At 46.3% G+C, this 14759-nt stretch overlaps 1 protein-coding gene across 2 annotated transcripts in view; it reads right to left on the bottom strand.

Annotated features, from left to right (window-relative positions):
- LOC129386284 (cytochrome P450 2H2-like) overlaps positions 1–14759 on the bottom strand; it is a 253436-nt gene that overhangs the window by 18581 nt on the left and 220096 nt on the right. For both annotated transcript variants that reach the window (XM_055074087.2, XM_055074089.2), the window contains exon 5: positions 7382–7488. In XM_055074087.2, coding sequence (XP_054930062.2) covers positions 7382–7488 — 107 coding nt within the window. The remainder of the gene's footprint in view (positions 1–7381; positions 7489–14759) is intronic.

Here is a 14759-nt window from a genome sequence, read left to right as displayed (position 1 = left end):
TGTCTAGAACTCTGTGCAGGAGTATTTGTACTGGAGTTCCCGGAAATGCATTTGGATTTCAATCTCTGGAGCATGCTTTGTGACTTGCACGAAAGATATATCGCATTGTATGAGCTGCCACTCCCAAGGAGGTAGCAGCTTGGCTGGATGCATTAGGCAGAGCTCGAAAAGTGGGACATGCAATTCATCACTAAGCTCCCTCACACGCAGCGAGAAAGGCTGTTTTACGGAGGGACGATTATGAAAGAGTGTAGCAGATGTCGTATCATTAATGGTATTAAAACACGGATGTTGAAGATTAGAGTGGACTTTCAGAAAATATGTTTGGCTGATGTATGTTCTCTGCAGATGAAGTGATCACTCATTTGATTCTGCATATAAACTTTCAATGGGGCTTGTTCTGAAAGCTGCAATGGCCAGTCGGATTCCTAGATGGTGGACCGGATCTAGCATCTATAGCGCGTTTGGGGCTGCAGAATGATAGATCACGGCACCGTAGTCCAACCGTGATCGAATGAGGCTCTTGTAAAGATTCATTAAACATTTCCTGTCGCTGCCCCATGTTGTGTAGGATAACACTTTAAGTAAGTTCATTGTTTTTAAGCATTTGACCTTGATGTACTCTAGGTGTGGAATAAAAGTTAATTTAGAATTAAGTATGATGCATAAGAACTTGTGTTCTTTGTTCACAAGAATTCGCTGACCATACATTTCGATACTGGGTTCTGCAATGAACCCTCTCTTTCTTGTGAAAAGCACACAAGAACTTTTGTTGGGGTTCACTTTAAATCCATATTCTTCTGCCCATTTGGACACTTTGTTCAAGCCCCGTTGTACTTGCCTTCACATACTGTAAGGTTGCAGGATTTGAAACCTATCTGTATGTCGTGTACGTAAACAGAATAAAAAATGGCTGATGGTAATGAAGCACGAAGGGTGTTCATTTTCACGATGAAGAGCGTGCAGCTAAGTACACCGGCTTAAGGTACACCAGTTTCCTCTATAAAAGGTCGCGACAATACATTGCCGACTTTCACGCGGAATGTACGGTTGGACTAATAGCTTTCTATTAAGACGAGCATAGTGCCACGGATGCCAATTCCCGACAAGTCTCTCAAGATTCCATAGCGCCACGTAGTGTCGTACGCCTTCTCCATATCGAGGAGTACGGATAGGATATATTGTTTAAGTAGAAAGGCGTCGCGAACGTTTCCCTCAATGCGCACAAGGTGACTGGTCGTGGACCGCCCTTCTCTGAAGCCACACTGAAAGGGATCGAGCATATTGTTGAGTTCAAAGAAATGTGCAAGTCTGCGGTTAACCATTTTTTCAAAAAGCTTGCAAAAACAATTCGTAAGAGCTATCGGACCGTAACTTGCCGCCAAGGAAGGGTCTTTGCCCTGCTTAAGAACAGGGACCACAATCGCTTCTTTCCATGTGGATGAGAGGTATCCCGTAGCCCAACTAGCGTTGAAAAGTGTGAGTAGTGTAAGTTTGGTGTCAGTATGTAAGTTTCTGATCATGTCATACATGACTCTATCAGGTCCCGGTGCAGTGCTTTTGCATGTGTTCAAGGCAGCTCTCAACTCAGCAATACTGAAAGGCCGGTTATAAGGTTCATTCTGTCTGGATTTTCGTATTATTGGCTTACATTCTTCCATTTGTTTGTATTTCAAAAAGGATTGCGAATAATGGTTTGAACTCGACACGCTCTCAAAGTGTTCCCCAAGTGAGTCTGCCTGATCTTTCAGTGTTTCACCTTGTGTGTTTACCAAAGGAAGTGAATATGTTTGTCGCCCTTTTATCCTAATAACCCTGTTCCAGACTTTGGCCTCATCTGTATACGAGTTGATACCGGATAAAAACTTCTGCCAACTCTCTCTTCTAGCCTGTCGGCGTGTTCGCCTGCCTTGCGATTTCACTTTCTTAAGGTTAAACAGATTCTCCGCAGTGGGAGAGGCGCGCAGCAACCCCCACGCTTTGTTCTGATTCTTACGAGCGATCCTACAATCGTCGTTCCACCACGGGACACGCCGTTTGCGTGCCAAGCCATTTACTTGTGATATACATTTAGTTGCGGCATCTATTATGAAAGCTGTAAAATATTCCACAGCAGCGTCGATTCCTAACGAGGACATGTCTTCCCATGAAATACTACTGAGAGTTCGGAATTTTTCCCAGTCAGCTGTATCAATCTTCCACTTAGGAGCCTGTGGTGGATATTCATTTTCTTTAGGTGTTCGTAGCAGTATGGGGAAGTGGTCGCTTCCGTAAGGATTGTTTGTAATTTCCCATTCGAGTTCAGGCAGAATAGAAGGAGAAACTATGCTGAGATCAATTGAAGAAGAGAATTTGTTGGCAAGACAGTAATATGTGGGTTCTTTCTTATTCAGAATGCGCGTACCAGAAGAGAAAAGGAATTGTTCAACAAGTCGTCCTCGCGGATCTATACGAGGGTCGCCCCGCAGGTAGTTGTGTGCATTGAAATCGCCAAGAACAATACAAAGTACTAGCAATTCATCTATGAAGGACTGAAATTCACGTTTAGTTAACTTGTAATGGGGGGGTATGTAGAGCGAGCAAGACAGTGATAAGTTTGTTCAGCAGAACAACTCGAACCGCCACGGCCTCAAGGGCCGTTCGTAGCTGTAAACGTTGACACGCTATGCTTTCTTGAATTACAATTGTAACACCGCCCGATGATGCGATTGCATCATCGCGATCTTTGCGAAAAGTAACGTACTGTCGAAGAAAGTTTGTGTATTTTGGTTTTAAATGTGTTTCCTGTAAACACAGCACTTTCGGATTTTGTTTGTGGATGAGTTCTTACACATCATCAAGGTTTCTAAGGAGACCTCTGACGTTCCATTGAATAATTTGTGTATCCATATTGAAAGTAAATAGGTGCTGTGTGTATGGAAACGGAAGTGATGCCTTAGGTTACCGAGCTCTTTCGAGGCCCTATAACTGGGGTTTTGCCCTTTCTGGAGCGTTCGAGGGAGCCTCGCCGCTCCTTAGGCGTTTGGTGCGCCTTGAGGACAGGTGTAGTGTCCATTGCCTGTTGTGATGCACCAGACACATGCTCTTGCGAGCGAGAAGTTACAAGAGAGAGTCCCGCCTTGGAGGGCAAGACCCCTGCGCCCACCTGCCCGGAGGTCGATGGTGCACCCTGCGGGATTTGGCTGCGCCGGCTGTTGCCAGCGCTGGAAGGGGCCGGGGAGGTTGGGGCAGCCTCGGCTGCGCCCACCTTCGGGGTCGATGGTCCCCTCTGCTGTGTTGACGGAGCAGCGCTAGCTGCAACCGCCGCGGGGGCAGATGGCGTAACTGCCGACTCACTGCCTGTGGGTCGGACAGCCGCCGGAGGCCGTTGTGACGCTGCCCCCTTACGCGCCACATCGGCAAAGCTGCTCTTAGGCAGGTATGACACCCGCCTACGTGCCTCCTTGAACGATATGTTTTCTTTGACTTTGATTGTCACAATCTCTTTTTGTCTTTTCCAGGACGGGCAGGACCGCGAGTATGCGGCATGCTCGCCATCACAGTTGACACAATGTGGAGTGTTCTGGCATGTTTCGCAGGAATGTTCATTGTCACTGCACTTGGCACATGTCCGCCGGCCTCGACAGTTCTGTGAACTGTGGCCGAACCTTTGGTACTTAAAGCATTTAAGAGGATTGGGGACGTATGGCCTAACACGAAGTTTGATATAACCGGCCTCGATGGACTCGGGGAGGGCACTTGAACCGAAAGTGAGTATGAGGTGTTTCGTCTTTATCTCTTTACCATCTCGCCTCATCTTAGTTCGCTTAACACTTATGACATTCTGTTCACTGAAGCTCTCCAAGAGTTCAGCTTCAGTGAGCTCTAGCAAGCCATCGTCCGAGACAACGCCGTGGGTGGGGTTCATGGTACGGTGCGGAGTTACTGTTACTTGGGTCTCCCCAAATCACACAAGTTTCGGCAGTTTCTCATACTGCTTCTGATCGTGGAGCTCCAAGAGGAGATCACCACTTGGCATTCTCGACGCCTTATATCCTGTTCCAAAAACCTCAGTCAAACACTTCGAAACAAGGAACCGTGAAATGTTACGCACTAGTTTGTCTGGCTTTTATGAGTGAAGCACGTGGAATCGAGGAAAGTTGTGGACTTGTCGTCCAAAAAACTGAAAGAAATCTTCGGTGCGCCCTCGTTTCTGAGAGCGATCAGGTAGTTTAGGAAAAGCATTTTCCATAAGTATAGTTGGGTTTTCGGCCGCGATGCCAACCACCCACCATGGAGCCCAACAGGGGGACGTGACAGAAGTTCCTGCAAGAGAAACCCTGCCAACGCCAGCTGTATATCACTGCTATAACCAAATACAGCATAGCCAAGGCTGGCCAGCCACACCAGGTTAACCCTTGCCGCCAAGAAGAATGGAAGTAAAAGGAAGAGAGAAGAAGACAGGAAAGGTCAAAAGTGAGAGAGAAAGACGAAGATTTGAGTAGAGAGAGATAGGAAAAGGCGACTGCCGTTTTCCTCCAAGTGGGTCAGTCTGGAGGGGCCGTCTATGTGAAGCAGAGGCCAAAGAGGTGTGTTGCCTCTGCCGGGGGGCCATAAAGGTCCAAACACCCAGCATTGGCACAACCCCCAGGATCCCCCTTTCCCCAGACACGACTAAGCCGTGCACGGCTACACGCGGGGGGGTCCAACCCTCGTGTGCTCGGGTACATGGTGTCGCAAGACACCAAACGCCTGCTGAAGCAGACGCCCCTGCGGGGACCGCGTAAGAGTAAAGTAGAGTGTGCACTAGTGATATAAAACTGACAAACCTTTAAAAGGGCAACGAACGCGACGACGGAACTCGCTTCTGTCGCTACGTCATAATTTATGTCGTTGCGAGAGAAAGAGCTACATTTCTAACGACGTGGAGCTCGTGTTACATCAGAATCGTTGTCGCGACAGAAAGTCTCTATTGAGACTTCACAATGCTTGTCGTGACAGAATGTTTCTGCTGTGACGCCATAAATGTATGTCACAATAAAATAAACTGATGTCTTAAATCAGAAGCTTTGGTACTTTCGGCTGACTTTCATACATATACATACATCAGTTAAGCATATAAACACAGGATCCGGCACAGAAATAGTTCAAAGAATAGAAGCGTGTAGGAAAAATAACAGGAATTTGCTGACGTTTCGGACGGGGTCCGGCGTTCATCAAGAGAGAAGCTAAGAAGCCTTCTTAATCATAAGAACCCAAGTTTTTGTGGTCCTTGGTGTCTTCATTTGTTGACTTGTTACGATATAATTAATTAAAACGTCGCCCCTCGGCTCCCTTTCTTCAGGTTCATGACAATACGAGGGTCTCTAATCCGTCAACATCGATTCCTTCAGGTAGCATGTGCGGGTTTATTGATCAGTTGCCCTCACCTCTATAGACCCCGTACTCGTTACGCCTGCGGCAGAAAGGATGTTTCGCATCCGCTGCCAAGGTTTGGGAGAGGTGGCGCTGGCTAGCGCTCCTAGGGTTAGTTCTAGCAGTAAAAGTTGTCGAAGGTTGTAATTCGGAAGGCAGGCGCATGAGCTCGTTCTTCAGAAAGCGTAATGACGCCAGTGCAAGATAGAATACCAGTACTAACATTACTTACAGAATGCACATTTAGCCCATTCCAAAGTTGTTTGCTTGGTTTCGTCGTCGATGACTGGCATCTTCGCCCAGATGACATGAAGCTTCGCACAGTCGTGGAGTACCCTTGTCCACAGGATGAAAGCTGGCAGCGTATTCCAGACATATTAGCGTCTTACCGCACCTTCATATCGCGCTGGGCAAATCTAACATTTCCGTTTATACAGATAGTCCAATAGGGCGTAAAAAGGTATTGGGGCAATGCTCAGCAAGAAGCTTTCCAATCGCTGACCAAGTAGATTGCTGCAACAGCAGCATTACCGCTTCCCGATCTGAACAAACCAATTGTGTTGCAAACAGATGCTAGCGTCGACGGTCTTGAAACGGCTTTGCTGGAGAAACTTGAAGGCGCACTTTGACCGGTTGCGTTCGCCAGTCACACGCTGGGTGCCACCCACAAGGATTACAGGGTAATTGAGCGTGAATTTCTAGTAATTGTATTTGCGCTCAAGAAGTTTTAGATGTGTACTAGACGGCACCTTGCTACCATTCAAAGACAACACATGGCCCTTACTTGGCTGCAGAATTTGCGAAACCCGGCAGGTCATCTCGACTTCTGTATACTCAAGTTACCGCCATATAACTGCACAATTGAACACCGCACTGGCACCCTGAACAGAGCGGCTGACGCCCTCTTTCGGGCAATGTCGCATCATTCTTCTTTCACAGAGGACACAGATGGCGTGGTTTCTGATTTGGACGCAGAGTCAGGGTGGCGAGCCTTGACCAGCGGTAGCCCTTTCTTGATGCTGAACGTGAGGACAGCCATTTCCTGCGCGGGACTGCTTCAGCTGTCGTCGAATGAGATATCTTCACGTTTCCATGAGCGCGCATGACACCACGCTAGGAAATTTAGTTATTAAGCAAATGTTTACAAGTTTATACGGCCGATAAAGCTACCATCCTTACTTCGCATAGCTGTCTAGTAATTTGCTATCGCAATCGATGCTTCGCCTTTCGGGAGGAACTGCAACTTTCTTTCGTCTACTTGAATTTCAATTTATTTATCATTTATTTATGTCAAATAAATACCAACAAGTAATTGCCCTTTACTGTCCTTCGTTCCGCTTGCTGGCTTCTGATGATATGACTAAAAAGCCGACCCCTCGGTTTCCTTTCTTTTCGTTTATTGTACATATAGTCACTTGTAGATTGATAACGCACGTATACAGAAAAGCGATGCTTTATTGCCTACGTTTCGGCAAGGGTCCAGCTTTCGTCCAACCTTCGTGATGAAGGCCGGACCACAGCCGAAACGTAGAAAATAAAACATCATTTATTATCCTCAACCTACAAGTGGCATTTCAACTACTGGATCCCTGGGCGTGTTTATGTTAAATTATTTTGTTCTCGGCGACTCATCTTACTCGATCGTTTGAGAAAGTACAGTCAGTAAATTTCGATACCTTTTCCTTTGTCAGTGGTTACGTAAGTAATTCAGTGCTGTGAAATTTAACATCTCACTGATGACTGTTGACCGCCGCCAAGGTATTTTTTTATTTGTTTTGCTTTTAAAGAAAAATCTCCCAGTGGTATTTACTTGTTAGGGCCGAAGACAATGGAAGTTAGTTCAGATATGTAAAAGCCTGTGCGGCTTCCTGTTTCTGTTACCATGATTCCTGTGCGGTGAGCACAGAAGTGGTTCAATACCTATTAAAAGTGAGGGAAATGTTTTTACTATGCTTTCGCGGCATTTTAGGACACGGCGAAACCATACCTGGATGTACTTGTGCATGACTTCAGTTCCAAAACCTAATTTGGTAAGTGTTCGCATTGAAAACTCTCGATTTTGTTTCCACGCTTCTCCGTTTAGTGCAGTCAAACCTGTGAAGCAGAACAGACACATGCAGATCCATAATTATAAAAGTAATGATTGCGCTCAGCAAGTGCTTCCGTGTAAGTTCGCGCCACTATATTCGCACTTCCCTATTCTTTTTAGGAAAAATGATTTTGAACTCAAGTGAAATTGCTGAACATGGTTACCGGATGACTGCAAGCGGAAACGATACAGATAACTAAAATTCACTGGAAGGCATAGTTTCAGCAAACATGTAAATTAAGCAAACTGCTGCATTGGAGCAAGGTGCATTCAAAGCACTCAGAGACCCCCCGTCTACTTCTCAAGCTTCCCGGTAACTGAAGCTTCTGTAATTGTAATGTTTGTAACCGTAACCGCAACAGTGGCGGCGAACGCAATTTAAGGAGGCGAGCTTTCTGGGAGAAATGCGGCAGCATGAGTGGGCCGATCCCGGAGGACGTGTACAGCCGCGCCAAATAAATTACATGATTTTAATATTTTTTTTATTGTTTTGCACTTTTAATATTTCAGTCTGAGAAGATTTACCATAAAAGATACGCACTGTCGGTGTTTTGTTTCATGACATTTACTTGTAGGCTGTCATTCTCAAAATTCCGAGGAATAACTTTGTCGATGTAAGACACGGTATGAACAACGACATTTATGGCATGGTGTGGCTATATAACCCGCATATACCGCATGTAATATAGCAAGGCGTGGCATAAACATATACCTAAAGTTATACGTGAATTTTCGCTCATGGGGAAGCCGAGGCCGTACGCCTACGCCGAATTTTCTGCGACACGGGACCCTTAACGCAGTTGCGTTAATATGTAACCCGCACACGTGATCCCAACCACATATATTTGTGCATGTTATATAGACTTCAAGGAGACTGCTGTAGACTACTCCTTGCTTGAAGTCACCCACACTCGGAGAGCCTCCATAGGATTTGGTGTTTTTCTTGGTCATTTGTAGTAATCCTGATAACTTACACAAGTATATGCGGTTGTGACCATGTGCACGGGATCATATATTTATGCTTCTTTGTAGTAAACGCCAGTTGGAAGTCAGCGCTAGTCCTTGTTGCTTCTTTTTATGTTCTGTGTCTGCTTTGGCGCGGAACATATCAATGCCGAATTGAAATGGCTCGGCACAAATGTCACTGTTGCCAAGCATCGCTGATTTTGTTTGCTGACCGCTGCGTTTATTTATGAAAGTTCACCCAGACAGCTGCACCGACGCAAGCGTGAACTAAGTGCGTTTCAAGTGCACATTTCAACACAATGTTGAAATGTGCAAAATGAACGCTTGGGTGCAACCTTAAGGAATGCTGTGGGGAAGACTATGACGTAAAAATACTGTCATTAATCTGTACTTTCAATGAGCAGCCCTTACAATAAGAGATATCACAAATTTATTGAATCTAAAAAAACTTAACTGCTACGCGAGCAGTGCCGTACCATAATAGATATCAGTACAAGAAGAGAGACACCACCACTGCATGAAACAATGAGCTCTCTGAGCATCCTGATTTATGAGAAGACCATCGTGAATTATTAGTTAATATTTTTAGTGTGAGCCTGACTATTTTAGTCACAGAGTTCACGAGTAGGCAGTCTCCGATTGCATGATGGAATTTACACTTGCCCAAAGCACAGTTTAGAAACATTTCAGGTTGCGCCCGAAGTGGAAACATGGCTCTAGCTGGATTTAAGAAAATAGTGTCGTATTTACATTACTGCAGACATGCACCTATTCTTTAGCCAAATAAAGGAAGTTGGAAGTTTTAAGGGCAAAATTTTCTTTTTCTCGAATGTCTGACAACAGGAAATTTCAAGATGGGTGCTCCCATGCTCGCCATCCAGGCGCCGCCCATGCAGGCATTTGTGCGAGATATGTCATGATTATTCCCAAGCCAAGTGCTCCTGTACTTCATCAGCAAGGGACATGAAGTTCAAACTGGTCGGAATTTAGTTTTATATTTATTGAGTTTCTCCTTTACATACATCATCGTATACAGCTTATGTCGCGTCTTCAGGGGGTGTACGCTACAATCTCACCACATGACGAGGGCCGCTCTCCTGGTTAAAAACTGTTCGTTTGAGAAATCTGCATTAATACGTTGCAACATGGTAAGAACCAAACATTTTTTTTTATTAGTACACAAATAATTCCACATTATGAAGTTTTGAAAGAACACGTCAGTGACACAGAATAAACACATGGACGGCTATAACGGTGTAGATCACACTGATTTACGTGTAGCGCGTGCATATTCTCATAAGAAATGCTTTTGTAATAAAGGAATAGTAACACCAAACACAATTACCAACAGAATTACCATTGCAGGTACCAAATGAGTCGGAACCTTAGACTATAGCATATGTAGTAGTTGTGACTATTTTGTACGCTGTTTTACACGGAAACTTGTATAGCTATTTCTCAATTTCTTATTTTCCATGAAACACTTATCTAAGTTCCTTGCTGCATTTCCTTGTGCCTCACATACGCAACAGAGTCATGAGTTTAAGCTACCATTCCCCAAACATGAAATTAATCTAAATGCACGTCAGAACATGCATGTAGGATTATAATGAACTGGCTGCAATCCAAGTGGAACTGCTCGTGTTTAGGCCAGCAGTTTAGCAGTGCTGGTTCTTGAGTCAGTAATACTCTGCTCTGCTTCCGCATACCCTCAGTAGCATAATGGCAATTTCTTGCCCATTTGGTCCATTCCGTCGTCCAAAAATGCCCTTAATAATGCAATGGAACTGCGCCGGTATTCTACAGCGTCTATACCAATTCTAACCCTCTTGGAGGCCGGTCTCCCAAATGGAAGGATGATCCCAGGGTACATTAGACATGGAAATCCGAGTATACCGTAATTTGCAAATGGAAGTGCGATGATATACATCAGGCGAGAAATACCTCAGGTCACCTTACCAGTGCAAGACCTGGAAGTCGCCGCTGTGCAAGTGTGCCTAGGAAAACGAAAACTCAGTGTGGTGTCGGCGTATATAAGTCCGCGCAGGAAGGTCTCCATGGAAGCGTTTATAAAGGACCTTTGGATTCGTTACCATGGTATCTTGAGCAAGGAAATGGACTGCCATCATGTATGACCGAATTTTCGTCCACGGTAGAGTGCCCAGGACAGTGTCTTGGATCTACTAAGCCATATCGAGCACCATCGCCTAACGACCTTTCCACACTCGCCATCTTTATGGACGTTGCCAAGGCATACGACTGTGTTCTTCATACAGGCATCATCAATGGACTCCGAGCCATGGGCGTCTCGGGAAATGCTCTTCGATTCGTCCATGAATTTCTCAGTGATCGATGTGTCCAAATTAAGCTCGGAAGTATAATGAGTGACAAGCGACATATTTCCCTCGGCGTCCCACAAGGAAGTGTCCTATCTCCTTTGCTTTTTAACGTTGCCATGGCCAGCCTTCGAGATGCCCTGAAAGTAGGTCGGACGGCAGTTAAAATGTCCACCTACGCAGATGACATCTGCATTTGGATCTCAGGGTACTAACACAAACGTTTGGCCCGGCTAGCCCAGGCCGCAATCTCCATTATCGATCACCACTTATCGACGCTTGGCCTATCTTTATCAGCAGAAAAATCTGCCTTCATGCTTTTCCCCGGAGTGAGACGCAAGTCAACACGTCTGACGCTGAATATCAGAGGGCACTCAATTCTTCATGCAACTCATGTTCAATTCCTGGGCGTCACCATCGACGACAAGCTACTATGGCGTGGTGCGGTCGAAAGTGTTGTGGCTGCATCAGTGCAAAGAGTCAATGCACTTCGTCGATTGGCAGGTGTACGTTGGGGAAACAATCCTACATCCATGCTTAAACTGAACGCTGCACCGATAACAAGCCACATTCTCTATCAGCTCCCTCCGATATCACCGTCATCGAGTCAATTTGAGCGCTTGGAGGCAGTGCACAGAAAGGGACTTCGCTTGGCGATGGGAGTTCCAACGGCGGCTTCAAACAAGAAAGTCACTAATGAGGCAGAGTCTCTTCCACTCCGCCTCTTGGCATCTCAGGCCTTGCTGACGCAGCTATTAAGGCTGGGCGAGTCACGCGCAGGCACGGCGCTTCTCCGGCGGCTAACAGCAAGAACTCGCTTACATTTCGATGCGGCGCTGAACACCTTCCGATTTTTAGGATCGGAATGGCCTAAACGTAGTTGCCTTGGCCCACCATGGTCTTTTTCGGACGTTACCTGCAGCCTCAATGTACCTCACCTACCGATGAAAAGCACCATTTCAACTGCCGAAACAAAGTTTATTGTGCTGGACCACTTGAGCACTGTGTTTCAAAACCATCTACAAGTGTACACAGACGGTTCGGTGTGCGCACAAACAGATAGCTGTGCAGCGGCATTCTGCATACCATCCCTTGATGTGTCATGGTCTGGCGGACTGGATCGCGTAGTTTCCTCTACAACAGCAGAAAGCGCCGCAATCACCGCGGCTTTGCGGAAACTACGCGCCTTTTCTGCACGAGATGTCGTGGTGCTGACGGATTCCAAGTCAGCATTACAGAGATTACATCGGGGCCTACCTCTAGAGAAATTTACAAGGCAGCCTCTGGCACTGATTGACGACCTAACGAGCAAATGATTTAACATAAGGTTTCAGTGGATTCCATCACACGTAGAAATTGATGGAAACGAGGAAGCTGACGCCCTTGCACGCCTAGCGCTGACATGTGTCCCCAAAGTTAAAGCGCCAAAAGCTTTTCCAAACCCTAAGGGTGCAATCCGCCTTCACTTTAGAGAGATGCACAAGAATCCACACGAATCCTGTGTGACTCATGGATTTACACGCGAACAAGGGACGCTTTTATACCGCATCAGGAGCGACTCCGCGTACACCCCCAGCGAAGCCCCAGACTGGGCTTCGCGCTTCCCCACTCTGTGTTTTCTGTGGTGACATTGGCGACATCAAACATTTCATTTGGCTATGCCCGCTGTTTGCCACAGAAAGAAAAGCGATGGTCGACAAGCTACAAAAGAGCGGTCTTACGCACAGGACCTTTGAAGACGTTGTTTTCCCCGGAGGGCCCGCGGCATTCAGAAAGAGAGCGCAACGACTGCTGATAGCCTTCCTGCGAGACACGGGGCTCATCCACACCTGGTGACACACCCCTGATCTCAACTCGAAGGAGGATCAGGCGGAACAATTGCCGGCTATGTATGCCAGGCTAACCCCACCTGCTTAAACATCACCACCACCACCACCATCACCACCACCTAGACCACATTTTTTGATGCGATAAGAATTCTTTGATTCTTAGCATGGTTAGACTAGTTTCCCAGATTTATTCCGGCTATCTAGCATTTTATCTATCCCAAGATAATGGCGAAACGTCAACATTGTGCAGTTAAAAGGAAAAAAACTGACAGAACGGTTACGCGCGTGTAACGCGAATGTTTATGCGTTAGCTGTGATGCGGTCTAAGCGCGTTCACCCTAAGTACTGCTTGGGCGCATGAAGGTCCAGTTCTTTCCATGACATGTTCAATGTAAAGGATGTTTCATAGCACTTCCATTTTAACTACTGCGCTTCTTTCTGATGCTCGAGTGTTTGCTGGCTTTCTAAGCATACAGTGACAAAGCCGAAGACAGTATGCCGACGGCGGCATGATGACAATGGGATGATTACTTCGAAATGGTGATGATAGTATTACAACGACAGCGCCATGACGGTGACATGAGGACAATCAGGCGACGACGAGTATACGATGGTGATGATGTTGCAACGACTGCACGACGGCGATGGTATGACGTGAATCAGACGAAAAAATGGGAAAGACGATGACAGAAGGACTACAACGGCGTCCCGACGACGATTCGACAACAAATGCATGACGACGAATGTATGACAACGGCGCAGTGACGACGACGGCATCAGAACAATGAGATGACGGCGAGTGTACGACGACGATGGCGTGTCGAAGACGGCATGGCAACGTTCGAATGACGATGACAGAATGGCATCGAATATATGACGTGACGGCTAGTGTATGACGAGAATTACAAAACTGCAACTAGTATGACAGCGAAAATGTGAGATCACGCGACAAAGCTTGCACAACCCCGACGGCATGATGCTATTATGAGAATCGGATGACGAAGCTGTAATGAGCACGATAGATTGACTACTTCGGACTCCGTGCGACAGCTGGAATAGCAAGAGCATGACGACAAGGCATTGACGGCGATGAGATGACAAAGGCGTCACAATCCCGTCTGAATTTTGAGGAATTGATTACGATGAAATTTAGAAGGTATAACACCAAGCGAACGACAACTGGCGCAGTCAATTGGTTTCGCCACAGATGATGCGCGGAAGGCAACATCACCGGATAGTCTTTCAGATAACCACGGAACCAAGCTTTGTGCCATCGTGAATTAAATGTACTCTCTTATTGAAATAAGCACATGGTTTATCGAGCAGGCGGAACGATTGGAGAAACCTTCTTTCGCGCTACCAATGTCTTTGTCTGCGAACGGCGCCAGTGGTGCAAAACTGAGCAACGCGGCGTCCATAGCGTTTCCTTCTCACATCTCGCTCACCTCTCTCGCTGAGCATGGCGTCCACGGCGCGAAAATGGTCAGCGAGTTAAAGTAATCCCTAAGTGGGCACGTGCCACTAGGTATGTACCACACTTCGGCGAACCTACTGGCTTGGGTTCCCGTTTATGGGGATTTTCTTAGGGATTAAATCATTTTTGCTAGTTTTATTTTTACATTCTCTTGTAGTTAGTGCGACCTGCGTGCTTTTTTATGTTCCTTCGTTTATGTTCTGTTTCTACTTCAAAACTCTATTCTTTGTCGTTTAGTTGTTGCTTAGGCTTTATGGCCTGTCATCTTGCTGCATTTTTTTTATTCTTTACTTCCCTTTCTACCGACCTTCGACTTTTTTTTTCTATGGCATCCTGCCTAAAGGGTAGCCATGCTTTGTGCCCCTCTCGGTGGCACATGCCAGTCTGCTCGTTCCTGTTTTCCTTCCTTGCGCATTGTATGTGTGTGTTTTGATATGAAATAGTAGTAATAATAATAATTTCACACCAACTTGGGTATGCGTCACTGGGTGCGTGTCTTTGGGGCCTGAGGGCGTATGGCAGAGTGTATGTAGTGCTCTTAAATGAACCTTTTTGCCGCCAAATTGCGTCCCTATGTATGCGCCACAGGGTATGAGAGAACTTCACGGTGGTGACGCCCGAAGGCAAAGCATGCACCGAGGGACGGCTGAGAGGGGAGACCGGATCCAATA

Source organism: Dermacentor andersoni, chromosome 4 (genome assembly GCF_023375885.2).
Source record: "Dermacentor andersoni chromosome 4, qqDerAnde1_hic_scaffold, whole genome shotgun sequence".
In the NCBI taxonomy this organism is placed as follows: domain Eukaryota; kingdom Metazoa; phylum Arthropoda; class Arachnida; order Ixodida; family Ixodidae; genus Dermacentor; species Dermacentor andersoni.
The sequence above is the reverse complement of the archived record's forward strand: the minus strand, read 5'-3'. Positions and strand labels throughout refer to the sequence as shown.